Source organism: Micromys minutus (assembly GCF_963924665.1).
Source record: "Micromys minutus genome assembly, chromosome: 19".
In the NCBI taxonomy this organism is placed as follows: Eukaryota; Metazoa; Chordata; class Mammalia; order Rodentia; family Muridae; genus Micromys; species Micromys minutus.
Window position 1 is genome coordinate 39509494 of NC_137954.1, and position 21698 is coordinate 39531191.

General features: G+C 49.7%; 1 protein-coding gene across 1 annotated transcript in view; it reads right to left on the minus strand.

Moving 5' to 3' along the window:
* Positions 1–3668: 3668 nt before the first annotated feature.
* The window catches only part of PER2 (period circadian regulator 2), a 41196-nt gene continuing 23166 nt past the window's right edge, over positions 3669–21698 (minus strand). Inside the window, exons 12-23 of the mRNA XM_080932930.1 lie at positions 21346–21454; positions 20095–20220; positions 19482–19566; positions 17483–17645; positions 17286–17392; positions 15777–15941; positions 13987–14226; positions 10140–10936; positions 8662–8848; positions 7787–7979; positions 6753–6903; positions 3669–5651 (exon numbers count right to left, since the gene is read on the minus strand). Coding sequence (XP_080789056.1) covers positions 5502–5651; positions 6753–6903; positions 7787–7979; positions 8662–8848; positions 10140–10936; positions 13987–14226; positions 15777–15941; positions 17286–17392; positions 17483–17645; positions 19482–19566; positions 20095–20220; positions 21346–21454 — 2473 coding nt within the window. The 3' untranslated portion in view covers positions 3669–5501. The remainder of the gene's footprint in view (positions 5652–6752; positions 6904–7786; positions 7980–8661; positions 8849–10139; positions 10937–13986; positions 14227–15776; positions 15942–17285; positions 17393–17482; positions 17646–19481; positions 19567–20094; positions 20221–21345; positions 21455–21698) is intronic.

Consider the following 21698-nt stretch of genomic DNA (forward strand, 5'->3'; position numbering starts at 1 on the left):
CACTAGGAATACGGAGTCTTCCGGCCCGTGGGACCCGCCCCTTTTATAGCAACTTATTTACATGTCAATGCACCGATTGGCTGTGCGTGATTGGAGCGGCCATCCGCGAGGCAGCCTGCAGCCAATGAGAGCCGCGCGCTTTGTCAGGCCCGGGAGGGGAGGAGGGGGGTCTGGCAGCTGGCGGGGCGGAGCCCACAGCCGGACCTCCTGCCACAGACACAGGGGCTGGACTCCTGGGCTGTGACCTCCGGCTTCTCTCTTGTTGGTGTGATTGTACTTCCCTCCGCTGAGTTATGATCCCAGATTTCCAGCTTGTAAGCCCGGGCTTAGCTATACATTCTTCGGACCTTACATCTATCCATTCCTCCCTTCCACGCGCCCTTTCACCATCCATCCCTTCAGCCATTTGCTTCCCCTGATTCACCAAAACGTTCTCTCGAGGATAGAGCTCAAGTCCCAGAGCCAGCTTCAGGCAGGACAGTGCCGAAGTCAAGACCATGCCCCCGGAACCTGGAAGGGGCTCCGGGCCACTGGTGGCGAGAATGCAAAGTCCAGGAAAAGTGGGTGCCAGTTTAGCAGCAGGACCAGGACTCTTGTGCATTTTTCAGACTCATGAGGACACCTATAACCTTCTTACTCCAAGGTCCGCGGTCGTCTTACTGAGCCTCTCTTTGTGTTCTAAGTTACCCAGCCACTACCTTGTCTAGTCTAGCCCCCTCAACTGCCCCCCCCAGTCAAGCTTCTTCCTTGTTCATCACACCGTATCCGCCTAAGCTCCTCTCATTTCCCTCTAGTTCCTCCGAACCCCCATCCGGTGGTCTCCCATATCCCTGTCCCTCAAGCCCACGCTCACCTCCTTTCCCCGCGAGTCCACTTAGTGTCCCCCACCCCCGCTCCCCCAGTCCCTCTCAGCTCCTCCCCCAACCATCCTTGGTTCCTGCAGGCCAAGGCTGCCGTCTGGCCCCGGTAACTTGATGCCCGTGACAGTTGGCAGCTGCAGCCGCTTCGGCAGAGAAAAGCGGCAGCCAGGCCAGGAGCGACAGGTGTTGGCTGCGCCTTTGTCCCGCTGGCTTTGTCCCGCAGGCTGCAACAGGCACGCCTGTGTCGGCCAGACGCCCAAGCTCCGCGTCGTCGGCGGTCCATCTGCTGGCCCTGCCTCGCTGCGGGAGGGGTGGGGTGTGTGTGTGTGTGTGTGTGTGTGTGTTCGTTTGCGCGCCTGCGCGCCCTCCAGGCAGCACCCTCAGTACCCCTGGCCCTGCTCCAGAGTTCTTGGATTCTGAGCTTTAGAGCCAAAACAAGAGGCCAGCTCCTAATCCGGCATTTACATACTCCATCCTTAAACCTGGACACCACTAAGCACCACTTCAGTGGCTGCCTGGGCACCATTCAGGTCTTGGTAACTGGTGCTTCCGCTGCTGGCTGGAAGACCTTTGAGGGAGAGAAAGGACAGGCAGAGGCTGTTGGGCAGGGAAACCCCTTACCCTTCTAAAGATGAGCCTGGCAGACTCCTTGTGGTTCCACTACAGAAGAACCTCTAAAGGCTTCAGGTAGGATGAACTGGGTGAGAGGTTTGAAGTTTGAAGGTCTCCAGAGTCTTACTGTGTGATCCACTCCTGCCCTCTCACTTTTGCCTCCGAATTGTTGATCTGTGTGCTGGTGCCAGGTACCCCCTTCAGCTTATTACTAGGACTATTCTAGATATTTCCAAAATGCTAAAGTTTGGTTCTTTCCCACCGCCCTCCAGGGGCTTCTGAGGGCCCTCCACTTTTACTGGTAGGAGTCCTAGGTGAGGATGGGAATGATCCCAGGGGACCCAGTCAGAGCTAGTATGTGCGTTTATTGGTTAGCAATCAGCTTCTAGTAAAGGAAATTACAAAATGATTATTTTTAAGTTTCCACTACTGTGAGGTAGGCAAAAATAATACTGTGGCAGTATGTGTGTGCTCTCTAGTTTACAAACTGCGTTTTACTTCTCCCTGTATCCGAATGAGCAAGTCCAAGAGATAGCTCCTGTTGGTACTACACATGGGCTCTGAGAAAAGGCTCTTAAGATACAGCAGAACACCCGATTGGAGAGTTAGAAGTGGAGGGCAAAGAAGAATCAAAAAAAGGCAAACTGAAAGCCAACAATGAAAACCAACTAAGAACAATCACAGACTGCAAAGTCTGTCCCATACTGTGTGAGTTTGGGGTGGAGGGTTGCAGACTGCTAACTAGAAGCGAGGGGAAAAAATAAGCACTTGGCGGCATGGCTTAGGCCAAGAAGAATGATTAGGCATTCTTGGAAGGAAAGAGAGTAGAGATAAGGCAGTGCATGAGTCAGGAATATTTGAGGGGGGGGGGTTGTTATTGCTTGAGATCCCATCTGCAAAGCTTCTATTTATTTTAGTGAATCTATTGGCCAGGTGGCTTTCAGTCCCACAAGCTTGACTATGCACCCCATCTTGAGCTCAGGAAATCCTTTCTCCTGTCTACCTCCCTCAGCTAGACTACTGGCTCTTGCCATTTGTCCCCTGGACCATGCCCTACTTTCAGAGTTTGCCTGCATGCAGACTTCCTTAGTGTTAGGACCTTTTGATCCACCGCCCCCCCCCCCAAGCCAGGAACGGAGGCCAGCAGAGGCTAGGCAGGGCCACCATGGCCACAGGGTGACTAGTTAGCAGAAATAACAGGCTGTAAATCCCCAGAGGGACAAAGGCAGCAGCAGGCCCGCAGACTTCCAAGCGCTTTGTGGGCAACCTGCCCAGGACTCAGAGAATTTGGTTTCAAGAAAAAGGAGTGGGGCTGTCCTTCCAGGCAGAGAAGCACAATTGGAGTCCTCCAAAGGAACTCAGTGAAACAGTCCTACCTGCCACAAGAATTCGGTTTCAGACTGCACCGGTGCTTGCAGCCAGAAGACTGGTTGAGAACACCCAGAAGCTGAGCATGTTACTGCTTGGCTCAGGTCCCTGGGAGCCCAGTTTGGAGAGAGGAAAGGGAAGCAGGCTGCTTCAGAGTACTCCTCACAAGGCTGTCAATCAGGAAGGACCAGGGTAGGAGGCCTGTGTTCCCAGTGATGCCCATATATTGATCTTAAGGGTATATACGTCCTTTCTAGAATGGTACCCATCTGATCTCTCTGCAATCAGCCCTGAGGACAACACACAGGGAAATAGTCAAAGGCAGGATTGATGGGAGGGTGAGTGCCCAGGGTCATGCTAAGCTGAGGGTCAGCTCAGTGAATCTGCTAAACAACCATGTGCATGTAAAAAGACTTCAAGAGAAAGGAATTCGGGATGCCTGGGTAGATCTGCATTATGGGAAATCCCTGCAGGGTTTAAATGGGCCAGGGGGACTGAGCATGTGAGAGACACATGGACAGGAGGTGGGCCAGCAAAGACCACTGTGCAAAGGAAGTAATGAGCTGGCCTTTGGGACTGGAGATTTCCTAATGTGCCATTTTTGAAGTTCTTAAAAGTATTTTTTGACAATGTCATTCTTTTTGGGTTATTGCTCTATGTTATGTTAAATATATATATATACAGTACTAGGGTATATAGGTCAATAATAGAGCACACACTTAATTTGCATGAGGTCCTGGGTTGAATCCCTGCCATCACATTGAACAAAACATACAGTTGAAAATAAAAATATACTTGCTTTATTTAACAATTTTCTAAAAGGCAAAAATGTCATAAAAAGACACAAGCAGTCACACAAATATATTGCACTGGGTGAAGGTACGTTTGGTTTGCGCATGAACAAACCGCTTGTCCGGCAAGGCTCACGAATCGTAGCATGAACTCTGAGAGCTTATTTACATTAAAAAGAAGGCTCAGTTTAAAATAGAGAACGTCTCAGGACACCCGTGTAAGCACACATTCTAAAGAAAACAGGACTGGATGCTTGGCATCTTGTAAACAGATTCACAAAATTATCCTAGGAAGTCAACTTCTTAGCAGTTAACAATCAAGGAATATATATTAAATAATCATAAAATAATGCTGATGGTAAACATTCAAGATAGTAGAGAGAAGGTTTTGGCAGTTTTGTGTTTAAGTAACAAGCGTAGGCTTAGACCATCATCTATCTACCCTTAGGATCCGACTGGTCAGAGAGGCAGCTGTCTGTAACATTGAATTTCCTTTAAAACATGGTGACTACCTGATCATTGTGAAAGGTGGTGTTGCTTTAATAATAATAATAAAAATAGAGTTCTTGTGTTTATGAAAAATAGGGGTAATATTTAGGCATCAGATGGCTTTACCATGAAAACCAACTACAGTAGGAACCCTTTCTAGTAGCCGCTTCAGACTCAGGAACTCGGCTCCCTCTGTTCCAGACTTTGTCCACTTTTTAAGTCTAACTGTTCCTCACTGGTGATGTCTCATTCCACCAGGGGTCACCAGTAAGCATGTTGGAACAATCTTTGGATGTCTGATGCAGCATAAAGTTTTGTAGAGCTAGGCAGAGCGGTCCCCTTTTCTCCATGGGTTCCAGTGATCTGAGGATCGGCAGCACAGACAGATGTGATAGAGACCCAAAGACACAGGAGCTAGGAATGTGTGTGTGTGTGTGTGTGTGTGTGTGTGTGTGTGTGTGTAGTGGGAAGCTGAGCTCCCTACAAACCGGAGAACTCAGGGTGGCAGTGTAGGTGTCTTCTCTCCTGTGTTCAGTGACTGTTTTCTGCTGGGAGCTGATGTCCAAGAGAGTCCAACCAAAGAACAAACATATGACCGTGTCCCCTGCAGCAACAAAGCCTGGCTTGCAGAGGCCACCATGCAGACAGGGCAACATGGCTGATGCCACAGCTCTCTCTGTACACATGATGGTCTAAGAAGGATACAAGAACAGCACAGAAATGTACAGTGTGGGGGTACGAGTCTGATGGTGACGGTCACAGAAACCACTAAGCTCCCTTAGTCCAGAGTAGGCATTTCAACTTTGTTGATGAACAGAAGCCATGTCAGACTGGAATGTTGGCCACCACAGGACCTGAAGCCAAAGCTGCCACACCGTGCTCCAAACCACGAACTGAGAGGATGTCAGGAGGGATGGACTCTGCTTGGGAGATACAATCACACTGTGGGCAAGTTCCAGAAAGCAGGGATCTTGGCTGAGAGCCTCGTGTGGCTTCCCTGTTATATGTCACATCCTGGTGTGATGTTTCAGGACAATCCATAGGGGCCAACGGACATTGGTACACTGCAAAGAGGTCTCATGGAGGTCAAGAGGCCATGAGGCAGCAGCTCCCATGACACACAGACCATCTCAGTTTCCTCAAATTCAATGACGAATCTCACCCCATCCCCCAAATTCCATATTTCTATTTTAATACAAAAATGTATTTCCTCTTAAACCTCCCCACAGTTTTGTCCCACCTTCAGAAAACTATGGTGTTTTGTTTTGTTTTTTTTCTAAAATAAAAAAGCGGTGTAGATATGGGTCCATTTCATTAAAACAACAAGTTCTTTTGCCTCTTCCGAGCACCGTCTAACATAGATCTCTGGCTGGGGATGGGGTTACGTCTCGGCCTCCTTCCTGGGACTTGCCAGCTGTCCGCTTTCTTCCTCTTTGGCTTCTGAGGTATCACAGAGTCCCAGGGAAGGACTGTCTTCCTCATACGGCAAGCAAATGCTGCCTTTCTCCTCACTTTCACAGTAAACACACCCCTTCAGAGAGAATAGGTCACATCAGTAAGAAGTGAGCAGCTGAAATCTTTGCTGTCATTCATACTCAGCAGGGTCAGCCATGCACCTGGAGGTTGCTGACCAAAGAGGCTGGCTCTTGGCCACCAGTCCCTTTCCAGGCATGTCCATCAAAAGTGTTCCATGGCCCATACTCAAATGAAGAGGTTATGCGAGTGTGAGGGACAACTGTGGATGGCCAAATGACCAAAATCTTTGCAAAGGCCACTCCTCCCTCAACAAGTAGAGCCTCACTTCCCTCTCCTTAAAGAGTACTTAGACTTGGGAAGTATACAACTTCTAAGATTGGGTATTCAGGGAGCCATGCTGGAGGTGGTAAGAACATCTCCTCTTAAAACAGCTTCTGTCTACCTGTTAAAGTTGAGTGGTCTGATCTGCTGTGGAGCAGATGGAGTAGGGGAGGCATGTTGGATGGCCCTAAGGTTAGCAGCTTGGAAAGGTGGACCTCCATCCAGTGAGCTAGTGATACGGCTAGTGTTTGGTGCCTAGCTGCAGTCCGTAGTCAGGGAAGATGCTCAACAAGGGAGCTCACATCAAGCTGATTATTGGGAACTGGGAGGCCAGAGGGATTCCTGGTGCCCAGGAGCTGGAGCTATTAGCATCTGTAGATGAGAGTCATGCCTTGGACATGAAGGAGGCTGCCCTGATGCCACTGGACTGCAGTGGGCCCCCACTGCCTGTCAGCAGATGGCAGCAGAGGCCAGGGGAGCATATATGGTTCTGCAATTTTAAAGCCCAGGAGCCAAGGCAGGAAAAATAAGATGGACAGAGAAATGTTTGTATTGCTAAACAGAAATCAGAATGGTGGAAAGGGAAGCCATGAACTTCGGCAAGCTGTTCAAGCCAGTCACTTAAACCTTTGGAAGCAATCACACCTAAGGGTCCCTGGAACCTTTTCTTTTCTTGTTTCTTCTTTTTCTTTTTTGTGGCAGAATCTATGTAGCCAGATTAGACCTGCAATCCTCCTGTCTCAGTCTCTTTGCTGGAGTGACAGGTGTGTGCTACCATGTTTAGCCCCAATTGTCCCCTTGGAGTGCTGTGAGAAGGAAGGTTCTGCAAACTTACTGTTACATCGATGGCTGTCGGCAGACCCCCAGTGTGGACCCATGGATGAACCTCTTGAAGCTCTCGCCTCTGGCCCTCTGTGAACCGGGGCTGGAACCTCTGCAGCAGTTTCAGTTTCTCCTGGTCCTCTTTCAAGACTGCTTGGAGATCCCTTCGAGAAGAGTTAGGTATAGGTGAGTGCCACAGGCTGAAGGGACAATACACTCCTTTCCTGTCAAATTTTTTCAATATCGACAGTGTAGTAGTAGATTATCCTCAAGATAAAGGAACTGTATCTCTTTAGTAAATATTCTTTAGTCTTTCTTTTAATGATAACCAAGGACACAACTTCAGCTTTTCATGAAGCTAGCTGCAGGGAGCCTGGCATCTTCAGGCGCTGTCTGGAGCCCTGGGCTGGCTCTCACTGTGTGGTCAGCCTAGGAGACTCAACCATCTAGACTCTGGGACCATGCCGTCTCTTTCCTGGGCCAACACCAGCCTGGAGCACAGCTGTCTCCCACCTGAGGTCTGAGGCTCGCCAGCCATTCCTCCTGCTTCACTGACCAGAGGTCTGCTGCCTTCAGGAACCTCAGGAGCTCTCTTCCGTTCTCTTAGCCCCCTGTCTGGCAAAGGCAGTGACCTCACCAGTTTCGTAGGAAAGCCTGGCCTGCATTCAGAACTTGGGTAGGCCCAGGGTTACCACAGACATGGGCTGATCATCCACCTTGACCCTTGACCCTTGATTGTTTTTTTTTAACCTCAGACACACATCCCATTCACCCCTAAAGTGAGCTCAAGGGGCAACACTGTGCCAATGTATGGCACAAGTGGAGTGTATCACTGGCAAGAGGCTGGCCTCCAGGGTTCTAACTGCTCCAGGGCAGTAGGCAGGCTGCTGCAGGCCCAGTGGGGCCTCGAAGGAGAAACCTCGTTCCTCTCTAGTGCCTCTGCCAAGTCTAGACAGTGTCCCACGGGACATCCTGCCTGCATGTATGACCTTGGGGTTGGAAACTCCTACCCAGCCCTCTAGGCTTCCCAGGAAGTGCAACAGTTACCGGGAGGGCAGCTGGTAGGTCATCATGATACTGTCGTCTGTGTTGGCCATCAGCAGCCAGATGGGGTCCTGCAAGACGTACTTAATGAACTGTTCACTTTCCTCCTTGTCTGTGACCATTTTCGCTTTGTGATTATTCTCTGAAGAGTCAATGCTTCCAAAGTATTTGCTGGTGTGACTTGTGTCACTACTGCCTTCAAATACATGAAATGCCGATCGTTATAACCTTGACATTAGAAAGCAACTCTTATACAACGTGCTTAGGTGTATCCATAACAGCTTCTGAGAGTGGGCTTCCTTAGATAGCATCAGCCTGTGCTGCCCCCCCTTCCCCTTTGCTCTCCAATGTTAATGATCTCAATGGTTCGAACACAGGATACCTGCTAGCACAGTGGAGGTGACTCTCGCCTGGGGTGAGCCTGAGCTCAGGCAGGGCCTTGTCTTGGAGCCCTGACCTTTGTCCCAGGTTCTCACTGTCTGTTGAGAAGAGAAGAGTCCTAAGAGGAAGTTGCTGGCCTGACTGGAGCCCAGCTGTTGCACATGGGCAGAGAGGCCTGGGAGCAGGTTAAGGAGACCTCACTTTAGGGCAGAAAAGGCACCAGGATTTTGAGGGTGGCCTTGCCCCTGGAGGCTCAAGGTTTGATGGTTAGTTATTTCTGCACATGTGTGTCCAATGCCCATGGAACACACAGACTGACCCAACATCTTCAGTGCCACAGAAACTGGAAGCTAACAGCTAGGACCCCAAATTCTGGTAACTTGAGCCTGCTGTGCAAGGGCAGGAGGAGCTGCATCCATGTAGAATGGCCACGGATGGAACGTTCCATGAGAATCTTCCATGGCTAACGTACACCTGCGCCCTTAGCACAAACATACCTGCCCCACTTCGGGATGTGTCGCAGCCCAGAGAGCTGGAGCCCAGAGAGTCTGAGGTGGCAGATGCCCCACTTCTAGACAGTGCTGAGCCAGTGGCTGAGCAGAGGTCCTCGCCCAGAAGGAGGTCAAGCAGGTCACTGGATGTGGAGACGGCATCACTGTTCTGGGTATCTGAGGGCTCGTTGCACTTTAGGGACAGGAAACACACAGCTGACCATAGGGCTTTATAGTGACAGCATAGCACACACACGCAGTAAGGTGAGGCAGAACCGAGGGAGTGCAACAGGGGACTTTTGTGCAAAGATCAGTTACAGAGTACACGCCTTTCCTTTACCTGTCAGGTGAGCATATTTCGTAGTTATGGGGAGAGGGTAGCTGGTTCCCTATGAATACTACCCAATAAAATGTGACTTTGGGACGGTTACAGCAGACAGCTTGGAGTCCAGTGGAAAAAGGATCAGGATGCTCTCAGCCTCCTAAGCAGCAAGCCACCCATGACTGAGGCTCTGAGCCCCAGTGGGCCTGCTTAGCTCAGGAAGCACCTGAGATGCTAGTGTCTTGGAGGGCAGAGAGGCTCCAGGAGAACTACTGCCCTCTTACATGTCCCCATGTTCTGAACAGCAGCACCGACACCTGGTGATGACATCTGTCATTCCCGGAAGCTCACTGCCACATAGTGCATGGGGTTGACCTGGGCTGCTGCTACTGCATAGGTAGGTCTTTTGGAAACCATTACTGGAAGAAAAAAAGCCCTTGGCACCACCCTTAAGGCTCTCAGGGACAAACACTCAGGCACACTGGCTCCTGAGCCCAAATTAGAGGTCCTCTCTCATCCTGTGAGCTTCAGGATCCTGGACACTGGAGGCTGGATCCTATCCCTTTCCCCCCATGCTGGGTTTCATTCATCTTTGTAGACTAGCCAGACAAGAGCACGCTTTTAATCCCTGCACTCAGAGCTGAGGCAGACAGATACAGATCTCTGTGAGTTTGAGGCCAACCTGGTCTACATAGCAAGTTCCAGGACAGCCAGGGATAGAGTAAGACTCTGTCTCAAATTAAAAACAAACAACAGTAACAAAAAATTTTTAAGACTCATTAGAAACGGGAGGTCCATCTGGGCAGTGGTGGTGCATGCCTTTAATACTTTGGGAGGAAGACACAGGCAAACTCTGTGAGTTTAAGGCCAGCCTGGTCTACTACAAACTGAGTTCCAAGATAGCCAGGGCTACACAGAAAAACCCTGTCTTGGAAAACTAAAAAACAAACAAACAACAACAACAACAACAAAACACGAGGCCCACAAATGCTCCCCAAAGGCACACACTGTTCCTGGTCCCTCCATTTGCATGATCTGTCACCCTCATCTGCTCCTCACAGAGCTCTAAATAATGTCCCATGGTAGGACCTCATCATCATGAAGTGCACACTCCAGACGGCCTACTGCCTGACAGGAAAGAGGCACAGCAGAGAATTCTTACTGTTGGAGGTGCCTTTGGCTGCCGATCCCGAGATGTGCCAGAGGTGCAGTCCAGACCAGAAGCTCCTGTCCCTGTGGTCCCCAAGGTCCCTGCAGCTCCAGTACTGCCTTCGGGTGCCTCCTCTAGCTGAAGCAGGTTAAGCTGCAGGGGACTGCTGCCTCGGGACTGGAAGAGTGGTGGGGAGGCTCTGCCCAAGGCCACTGTGCCAGCCGGAGGGGTGGCTGGACAGGCACATGGCTGTCTGAGCATCGAGGTCCGACCAGGGAACTCAGCCTGGGAGGCAGGAGTTATTTCAGAGGCAAGTGTGGGATGGGCTGGAAAGTGGGGCTGGCTGGGGAAGAAGGCCTGAGGCAGGTTTGGGGTTGCCGGTGGGAACGGGTAGCTAGGTAACATGAAGGCCATGACGGGAGCCAAGGGGGCAGCAAATGGCAGGGGTTGCACTGCGAATTCAGGCTGGGTGCCCATAGGCACAACAGGCATGGTGAAACCGGTGTGGGCAGCTGCAGTTGGTGCCACCACAGTCCCTGGTGGGGATACTATTCCAGGTGCCTGGAACACAGGTAGGGGGTAAGCTGGCACTGTGGCAGGGAATGGTGCAGAGGGGCAGCTGGACTGGGATGTGTCGGAGGGTGACCAGGCTGTGGCATTCAGACCCACGAGGGGAGGCCGGTGGGACACGGGTCCCCCAGACCCTGTGCTCTCAGAAGAGTCCCGAGTCTTGACACGCTTAGACTTCAGTTTCCTGTTCTTTCCAGTCTTTTTCCAAGATGACTCTATTCCAGAAGTATTTCTTAGTCCTGGGGCAGCCAAAATATGGAGAAACAACTCGAGTTAGATTGCAAAGTGGCTACAAGCCCTACTGTGTCAACTCCTAGGGGCTGTAGAATGCCAGACACCGGTGGCTCAGTTCCACAGTCCTGGATACAATGCTCAGTTTTCCTCAATCCACAGCCAGTGAGAGGAACTGAAGCAAAGGAGTAGGCTTTTCATAAAACCAAATTTTATCAACCTGAAGGTGCACCTTTAATTACAAGGCCATAGTCCTACATGTCTTCTCCAAGTTCCATGTCCTCTCTCTTGTAAGTCCTATGTCCATGGGAGAGATGAAGTTGAAATGGACTAGGAAACTTCCTCCCCGCTGCCTAGCTCTCTCAGTGCTAGAAGGTGCTTTGACTGCTGCTGGGGAGAAAGGCACCAACCATCTAATCTAGCTATGAACTCTGTGAACTCCAATAATGACCAGTGTGACAAGATGTGACAAGAGAGGCACCAATGTCATAGAGGGAGGCCAACCAACACCACTTTCTGGTGAAATCTGAGGTCCCTCCCACAGGAGGAAAGGCATGCCTGATCCTGCAGATCTGGCCAAGAGTCTGTGATTGGGAGAAATAATACCACTATTATTTTGCTAAGTACATAGAGCAGCAAACTGACCTCTAAATTCATATCTCTGTACCCACAGATGAGTGCAGCTTGTCACAAGTTGTCCAGTACATGGCTGTTAACACAGAAACTCACAGCTAAGTGTCAGTGGTGCACTCAGCCACAAATGGGGCGTCTACATCAAACCTTACCCCAAGGCTTAGGGTACATCAAAGAGGGGTTAGGCCGATTTTAAGAGCCAGAAGTTGGGCAGGAATGGAGCAAAATAGATCTTCTGGATCTGACAGGAGCACTATGCTCATGAACTTATAGTAGCTGTGGTTGTCTGTACAAGATCAAACCAGTCAACACTTTATACCGGAGGCAGAAGGGGCTGACCGAGGAGCTACGGACAGTTGGTTGTTTTGGAGGGAGGCAGAGCATGCTTTCTTTAAAGGTGTTGCTCACAGTTGGCCAACTACTCTCATACAGATGGTCCCAAACCTAGAAGTACGTAACAGAAATTAGACTCAGTGAGAGGATGGTGGGGTCTAGGGGGTGTGTGAATCTGGGAGCAGGTAGTGGGGGCGGGTGGGTGGTGGTGGTGTGTGTGTGTGAATGTAAACAATGTTTTATGAAATTCTCAAAAACTTAGTAATTAACATATTTTTTACCCAAAATAAAATAGAAAAAAAGAAAACCCTGCCTCTCTCTGCTGTTACTTGATATTTAGGAAAAAATGCATATTGGTGTGCAGACCCAGATGGCAGAGCGGCTGGCTTCACTTAACCTGCCACCACTGTTTCCTAAGGAAGCTGTGTGTGGATGCCTGGATCTAGAGTACCCCTGAAAGTCCAAGTAGAGGGCTCAGTTGCTGCCCCTGGGGGATGGAGGTGGAGCCGTTAGAAGGTGGGGCCAGGCTGCTGAGGACATGCCCTAAGATACTGGACTCACTTCTTGGCCTTTTCAGTCACAGTCTCCTGCCATGGTGGGCTGCTTTACCCCAACAGAGCCGAAATCCCTGGAATTGTGAGCACAGATAAACATGTTCTCCCTACAAGGTGGTCCTCTTAGGTATCTGCCACAGTGTCGGAAAGCTGACCAACACATTCCTTTGTGTATTCCCACTGCCTTCCTGTGGAGGAGCCCAGAAGCCTGTTTTCTTTCCATGTCAGCAGAGTAACAGGCAAAAGGCAACAGTTATGCAGGAGGCATCTGTGAGCTAGTGTCATGGCGGACCTCACACCTTTCTTACATGGTGAGACAAACAGCCCGGCCTAAGTACATTGCTCTGCTCCACATTCTGTCTCTGCTGTTTCCCCTTCCAGAAATGCTTGCCCCCAGAGGGAAGAACAGTGGATGAAGTGCTAAGTGTGGACTGTTGTCAGGACTGCCTGGAAGGTTGTGTGATCCACGGAATATACAAGCAGCTGGGCCTGGGGTGTGTGGGAAATGGAATTATGTACACTTGGGTCTTCTCAGGATGGGATGACATCCTTTCATTTCCGCTGAGGTTCCTGTATGTGGCAAGACTTTGTGAGGAGGGGACTGGAAAGAGGGTGAGAAGGAAGCCTGGGAAAAGCAACCCTGGCTGGGTATGTTGCTCAGAAGCAGAACGGCATGCTTGTTGAAGACAGTTCAATCCCTACCTTCAAAAGTAAGAAAGACAGAAGAAAAGATATGACCATTAAAAGAGGTCAAAGTGTCCTCAGTTCCTTTCAGTGTGTTTGTGGGGCTGATGCTGGTGGCGTTTCCTGGGTTTACTAGCTGTGACCCTGGACTAGGGCTCCAGAGCCAAGAGGAGAGCTGGTATCTCTGGCCAGTGTGGCCCCTTGCCTCTGAGATACAAAAAGGAGGTTTGGCTTAGGAGCCAGGTGAGTGTGTGGGCTAAGCCAGGCCAGGTGAGTGTGTGGTCAGATGGTCAGACTCAAGAAGCAGGGTCCTGTAACAGAAAGCCCTCAAACCATCCAGGGATTATGGGCCTAAAGAATAGTTTCCTGCTAATAGTTTTGGCTGAGGTTTGGATCCACAGGGCAGCTCCAGGCCAGGACAGTGAGTCCACAGAAAGGGGAAAATCATCCCTCCATTCCCAAGAGCTGCCTGCTAAAGGTTTCACCACACAATGCTCATTCTTTGCAGGCTGAACTTACCCCAGGGTCTTAACTGGGTGAGGGGTAGCCCTACCAATCTGCCGAAGCTAGCCTAGCGCTCGGAAACTATTTATGGTATTGTTCCCTTGTGAACATGAGGCTGTGTTCTCATGCTGCAAGGCTACTCCACATGAACACCTCCAACCTGGGCACAGCTCAATATATTAGTGCTGGCTGCAGGTCGATCAAGCCTGTGCCTGGCCTGTACCTGCAATCCTAGCATTAGGGAGGCTGAGGCGAGAGGATTGTTGTGAGTGCTAGGCCAGCATCACTCTGTCTTAGAAAGAAGAACAAAGTGTGTAAAAAATGCATGCTCAGTTCCGGCCAGCGCTCACCTCGATCACTCGCTTGGGCTCGGGACCGCTCCTGGAGATAGTTCTGGCAGTGAGCCTGCAGAGCCCCGAGCCTGCTCACTTCCCTGAACCTCTGCAGGAAGCCTTGCTCCTCTCTCTGGGTATGTGCAGCCAGAACTTCCTTAGTGAGGCCCAGCTTCTGAAGAGGCCCCTTTTCTTGGCTGAGGCCACCGGCTGCACCATCCAGGGACTCGGTCCCACTGGCCACATCTTCTACTGTCTCTGCAACAAGAAACAGGCTCTGATCAGCATGTGCTTGTCAGTGCAATCTACCGTATAGACAAATCACACCCAGATGACTCATGATGCCCACAATGGGGAGCAACATTCCCTGTGCCGGGTTTTAGCTTTTCAATGGAGTCCTAGGCAGTAAGCAGCAAGCAGAGACCTGAAGATCCACTAGGTCAGGTGTCAGGACTATGAGCAACAGGAAACTGGGAGCTGTGGGGTTCTACTCAGGGCCTAAGACATTCCAAAGCTGCCTTCAGCTTTGAAATATAAGGGACAGGGCCAAAGTGCTACTACATCTTCCAGAGCTCAGGACCACGCATGGTGGCCATTGTGATTTTGTGGTCTATAAAGCAGATCGTTCAGAACGTGCTGGCCAAGCCCTTGGGGGTTGACTCTTACAGGTACGTTGCTTCTCAGCATTTCCTTCTTTCTGGTAACAAACAAGCTTCTAATTCACTGTGTGTGCATGTGTGCATACATGCATATATGTATGTGAGCATGCATGTACTCAAGTACACATGCGGGAGAGGAGGCCAGAGGTCCAACTTGGATGTCCTCCTTGCTTGTCTCCATCTTACTTTTTGAGATATGATCTCTAATGGAACCCAGAACTCACCAACTTAGTTAAATTGATTGGCAGTGTGCCCAAGAATCCCCATCTCTGCCTCCATAGGGCTAGAATTACATAGGGGACCACTGGTCCTGGGTTTTATATGGGTCCTATGGATGGAACACCGCCTTCATGCTTGCTCAGCAGGCACATTGCCAACTGATGCATCTCTTTGGCTTCAAGGTCTCATTTAAGAGCACGCAGCCCCCAATCAGTCTTCTTACAATGTGTTCTGGTTCTTTTCCCTCTGTAGAAATGGGGCCTGCACCTTATGGAACAGACACTAAGGTAGACAATTGCCACCAGGTGGCGCTAGAGCACAGCAGAGACTTGTACTTGGGCCCTATCTGGCCACATCCCACCTCTGAATTTTAAGTACCCAAATAGCCTTTCCTGGGACTTTCTTGGCAAGTTTGAATAAATGTAAAAGTTCAAAATGGAAGTTAGCATTCTCACTTTTCAGTCAAATGTATGTGTATTACATGTATATGGTGTGTATTTGTGTGTGTGTCCATGCACTTGTGTGTGTGTGTGTGTGTGTGTGTGTGTGTGTGTGTGTGAGAGAGAGAGAGAGAGAGAGAGAGAGAGAGAGAGAGAGTCTATGAGCCTAAAGAGGAGGCCAGTTGTCCTGTTCTGTTACTTTGCACCTTACTCTTTTGAGAGACAAGACTGCTCACTGAACCTGTGGCTAGGGTGGGTAACAAGCTCCAGAGACCCTCCTGTTTTCACCCTCAAAAGTTCTGGACTTACAGGTGTGTTCTTGACCGTGGCTCACTTTCTGTGTGTGGGGGCTGGCGATGTGAACCTTTGTTCTCATGCTTACGCAGAAAGTGCTCTAACTCACCAAACCATCTATCTCCCCAGCCTTCAAAGTTTCTTCATGAAACTCAGATTGCTGCTGACACTCCCCAGGGATCTCTGGCGAACATACCTAGCTCTGGCTGTGGCTTTTTGTCGCCTACGTGCACGATGGTGCTGCTGTAGCTGCACTGGCTGGTGAGGGACACCACGCTCTCGGCCTTGCCTGGCAACGTCAGGGAGCTCAGGTGAGCGCTGACCTCCGTGTGGCTGGTCACCTTGGAGGGCCGTGCTGCCTCTTGATGAGAGAAAAACAGAAACAAACACATGTGCAGGATGATTACCACCATCCGGTTTAAGAGCTGCAGACGAAAGGAACCTACGTGGCCATGCTGGCTGCACCTCTGCCCCATGGATGCTTGATCCTGTCCTCAGAAAAAAGATGAAGAGGAAATGACCAGAGCAACTTGAACATCAGTCTCAGAGCCCAGGACCTCCAGGGGTGAGGTGGGGGTGGGGAGGGCGAAAGGAAAAATCTAAACCGCTGATTCTCAACCTGTGGGTCGCAACCCCTTTGAGGGGGTTGTTAATGAACTTTTCACAGGGGTCACCTAAGATCATTGGAAAACACACGTTTACATATGATTCACAACAGTAGCAAAATAACAGTTGTGAAGTAGCAACAAAAATAACTATGGTTGGGGGTCAGCACCTGAGGAACTGTATGAAAGGCTCGCAGCATTGGGAAGGTTGAGAACCGCTGCTCTAGATGGCTACGGATCATGCCAGGGTCCTCTGATATGTAGCAAGAGTTTCCCCAATAAGCAGGAGGCAGGGGTGGTCTGGGCTGTCTACTCTGTTCCACACATGACCAATTTACTCTCCTGTGCCCCGTTTAATAAATGGGACACTATTTCTTATTAAAAATTTCACCATTATCATTGTACGTATGGACTCGTGTGCCACATGTATGGGGGGGAAGGGGCGAGGACAGCTCTGTGGATCCGGGCTGGATCTGAGGATTGAATTCAGGCTATCCGGCTAGCATAGCAACAATCTTTATACACTGAGCCATCTTGCTAGCCCTGTTTCTTTTTCTTTTTGTAATTTTTTGAGACAAAGTCTCATTTTGTAGCCCAGGCTGGCCTCCAACTTGGCATGGTTTTCCACCAGCCTAGTGCTGAGATTGCTGGGATGAACCACTAAAGTCAGTGGGATTCCTTTCTGACCTTGGCCATAATTTCAAGGGCTTAAGCAGCCTGGGTTTTCAAATGGCCATAGGGCATGCTAGTGTTCACAGGTAAAGGTTCCTCTGGATAGACTAGGAAGTGTTTGCTCCAGAACCACTGAGGCTAGCACAACCACAGGAGGGAGTGGAGCCCATGGCTGTACCTTAGCAAGCTTCTCAGGTCCCTGTTCTCAAAGCTTAGTGCTCTGAGACTAGACATCACCTTGATCTGAAAGGATATTTATTGACTTTCTAGCTACTTTGGCCATTTAAAAGCACTGCTGGTATATCTACAAAGCTATGAGAAATTAATCTAGGGGGAAAAAGGGACACCAGAGGGTTTACAATGGCCTCTGACCCCACCCAAGAGACTGAAGGGGTCATAGGTTAGATAGCTCCAAATGGAAAATGTACCTCCAGAGTGCAGCCCAGGGCTGACTGTGGCCTTCCGGGATGGGATGTTGGCTGGGAACTCGCACTTTCTTTTCAGGGTGGCTGCCTCATTGCAGCTCTCCAGATACCTGCATGAGGTTCGGAAGGCATCATGTGGGTGGGAAGGTGAGGGGGACGAGAAAACCAATGGCAGGAAAGATCAGAGGTGTCCTGTGTACCTGATGACACTGTCCAGGCAGCTGATCTGCTGGTAGGAGCAAGAAGGCTGGTTCTTATAGGCTAGTTCCTCTGGGAAGCTGGCCTTGGCTAGGCTGGCGCCTGAGCTGTCCCTTTCTATGGTGCTGACAGCTTTCACTTGAGCTGGGGGACTGCTTTGCATTTCTGAAACACACACACACACACATTTTTTTCTTCACTTAATACCTTTTATCTGTCAAAAGAAACTTGCAAATTGAAAGGCATTTTACTCTGCTCAAAGACAGGAGTAAGGATTCATAATGTACAGATATGACACCCAGTGACAGTCTGCATCAAGAACACCTGTCCGTCAGACAGTTGTGGGGCTTCAGAGTGGGATCTTAGAGTAATCTATTACCCAGGCAAGGCCTGCTTCTCTATAGGCTTAACTGCACATCAGGGCTATTCTCAGGACTCAGAGCTCAAGGTGGAAAAAGATGGGTCTTAAAATATTAAACTTGTGGCCAGTTAGATCCCAGATGTCTTATCCTCCTGGGCAGGGCAGGCTAGACTGAACACAGGACCTTGCATGTGTGGCTCAAGTACTCTCTTATGAACTACCCCTGTAGCCCATCCATCACTAGATATTTATTTATTATTTATTATTTATTAATTTATTTAGAGACAAATTCTCACTATATAGCCCTGGCTGGCCTAGAACTTGTTATGTAGACCAGGCTGGTCTTGAACTCACAGAGATCTACTGACTTCTCCCTCCCAAGTGCTGAGACCATCATACCTGGCTTTTCTTTGATTGATTGATTGATTGGGATATGGTCTCACAGGAGTCAAGCTGACTTTAAACTATTGAACACAGGCTTGCCTTGAATTTATAAATATCCTAAGACTCGAAGAACTACTCTACCAGGGACAATTTTGATAATGATCATACAGCAACAGGTGCCCAGGGACTAGCCTGTAGATGCCGCTTGTGCTCACCATGGGAACCACATGCTTGCCCTCCTGAGGAATCTTGAGCAACAAGCGATACTTTATCCACTGGCGTATGCCCAGCAGCCAGGACCTTACTGTCTACTGTAGGTAGGTCTGTTTTTGAGAACTGCAGACACTCTGCCATGGTAACTGTGCATGTTTGTGCGTATGTGTACACCTGCAGGTGCTAGATTGTACATGCATGAAGTGTGAGCACATGCTTACACTGATATTCTGCAGAGTGAGAGATAAGTCACACACTCCCCAACTCCCATGGCCACAGCTCCCACTGCACACGGTAGGCAGGTCCTAGGGAAAGGAAACGTACTGCATGCCCTAGTGGTCCACAGGGTAACCAAGGCGTCCTGGACCATAGGATCTGCACTTGGTTAGACACAAAGAGGCAGCCCTTGTTTCTTTGCACAGCAAGGATGAGGTCAGGCACACTCAGGAGGGGACCTTCTCAGCCCTGAGAGCAGTAAGCCAGAAAAGCCTGGTCCCTGCCTCTGCCATCCCGAGACACAAAGGAACATGGGGTGTCTTTTGTTTTCTTGTTTTGTTTTGAGATGTGGTTTCTCTGTGCAGCACTGGCTGCGCTGGAACTCATTCTGTAGACCAGGGTGGCCTTGAACTCACAGAGATCCATCCACCTGCCTCTGCCTCCTGAATTCTGGGATCAAAGGTGTAGCAGCCACCACTGGGCTTGTTTGTTTGTTTGCTTGCTTGCTTGCTTCCTTCCTTCCTTCCTTCCTTCCTTCCTTCCTTTCTTCCTTCCTTCCTTCCATTATGTGCACTGGCATTTTGCTTCTGTGTGTCTGTGTGAGGGTTTCAGATCCCTTGGAACTGGTATGACACAGTTATGAGCTGCCATGTGGGCACTGAACCGGGTCTTCTGGAAGAGTAGCCAGTGCTCCCAACCACTGAGCCATCTCTCCAGCCACAGCCTGTTTTATTTTTAAAAAAGCAGAATAAACGTAGATTTCTTAAGGAAACATGAGCACTCCCGAGAGCAAGGGCTCCAGGAGGAGCCAGAGGACATCTTTTTACCTGCGACAGATGCTTCCTTTTGTCCTCCAGACTCATGAGAAAAATGACTTTTGGGCTGAATCTTGCCACTGGTTTTAAAAATTCCCTTGAAGAAAAACAATAAGGAACACGTTATTCATTCTAGGAGACCTTCTGTTCATCCCCCACAGTGAGGGCAGAGAAGCTAACACCAGGGTGGAGCAGCAAAGAGAATAACTCGGGGGTAGAGTCCAGGGCCTTGCACGCACAGGGATAGTGCTCACCAGAGAGCGTACTCACTACATTCCAACCCAGATTCGAAAACCCTGAAGGAGCCAGATGGAGCTGGCAACAGTTCCCATGATCCCCAAGGGAAACCCAAAGTAAAGGAATTGTTGAGGCTTCTACACCACCCTCCAATGAAGGTTCTGTTTCTGCTGCTTTGCCCACCTAAATCATTTTCCTTTACATATTTAACTAGAAGCCAGCTGCTACAACTGGAAATATGAAGCAAGTCTCAGGGGAACTGAGCCAGAGGCAAAGGTAACAGCCACTGGCTTCAGCCACTGCCTGGCTATTACCGACCACGCTTTCTAACTCAGGACTTGCGCTGCTGGACTTGCTTTCTTAGGGAGAGGAACAGAGAGGGACGTACGGATTTCCTCCGGTGAGACTCCTCTTGACCATTGCTGTCACTGGATGATGTCTGGCTCATGAGGTGTTCGTGGGATCCGTTACTGCCCAGGCTCCCATAGCCACTGGAGCCACTGTGGGGGACAGGCTGGGGAAAGGCAAACCGATCACTATGGACTCAGTAAAAAGGAGAAGAGGTCACCGCAAGTCAAACTCAAAGAGTGGTCTCAGCCAGCCCAAGGTTACACAGAGAAGACAAGTACAGGGGAGCTTGAGCCTTCGTTCATGGTGTCCCAACTTCTGGCATGTAGCCACCAAGAAGATTCCATTAAAAGAAACATGTTTAGGAGGTGCACTTGGAAGGCAGAGAGGCAGCAGATTTCTATAAGTTTGAGGCCAGCCAGGTATATAGAGACCCATCTCAATATTCCTCTACTCTCAAGAAGACAAAAAAAAAAAAAAAAAAAAAGGAAAAAGAGAAAAAGGAACATGTTTGTCATGGCTTGAATATGCTTAGCCTATGGGAGTGGCACTGTTAGGAGGTGTGGCCCTGATGGAGGAAGTGTGTCACTATGTAAGTGGGCTTTGAGGGCTCCTAATGCTCAAGCTCTGCCCAGTATGGAAGAGAACCTCCTCCTGGCTGCCTTCCAATTAAGATGTAGAACTCTCAACTCTTTCTCCAGCACTATGTCTGTCTACCTGGACACTGCCATCCTTCCCACCATGATGATAAAATGGACTGAACCTCTGAAACTGTAAGCCACCCCCAATTAAATGTTTGTCTTCATAAGAGTTGCCTTGGTCATGGTATCTCTCCATAGCAACAAAACCCTAAGGCGATGTTCAACCAGCTTATTGCATAGCTGAGGTCTTTTTCAGTCTATTGAGGTTTTAAAAACATAAAACCAATTCAACTACAGTTACACTTTGAGTCCTATAACCAAGATGGGGACATCCACTCAGTAGTGGGACTGATGGTGGTTAAACTGATTCTACTGGAAGGTGATGTCACCAAGTTCCCAGTGTGACTGTGTTTGGGGAAAGAGTAGGACTTACATCAGTGGAAGTCACATCAGGACAGAATGACAGGCTCTGGGGTATGGGCACCCTTCAACTGCTTACTCAACATCATGGCTGAGCCACAGTTGATTCTATGGGTAGGAAAACTTGAGGGTGCTTGGTAGTTCTCAGGTCAACCAGATTATCAAACCGGGCGCACCCATGTAGATCCGAGGGGACATTCAGAGCAGAGCAGTGCTGACTCAGGACTCACCTGCATCAGTAGCCGGTGGATTTGCTCAGTGAGCTCCTGAACACTGGGGTGCGGAGTCTTCTCCTCTGCGCATGGGGAGGCTGCAAACACATCCTCATTCAAAGGGCCTCTGCATGATTTGAATTTGTTTCCTCAGAAGGGCCGGCCTGGCCTGAATGTGGTAACCACACTGCCTACTGGGGTTGGAATTTCCACCTCCACCCTGCAGACCCCCAGCTGCATACAACTCTGTTTACAATAGTTCCTCCCTCCTGGGAAGGTCACCTCTTGCCCATCCATATGGCCAGCAGCTCCCCCCTAGGGAGACAGCCCTCCCCCCCATCTTTGACACCTGCTGGTGGGAAATGAGTATT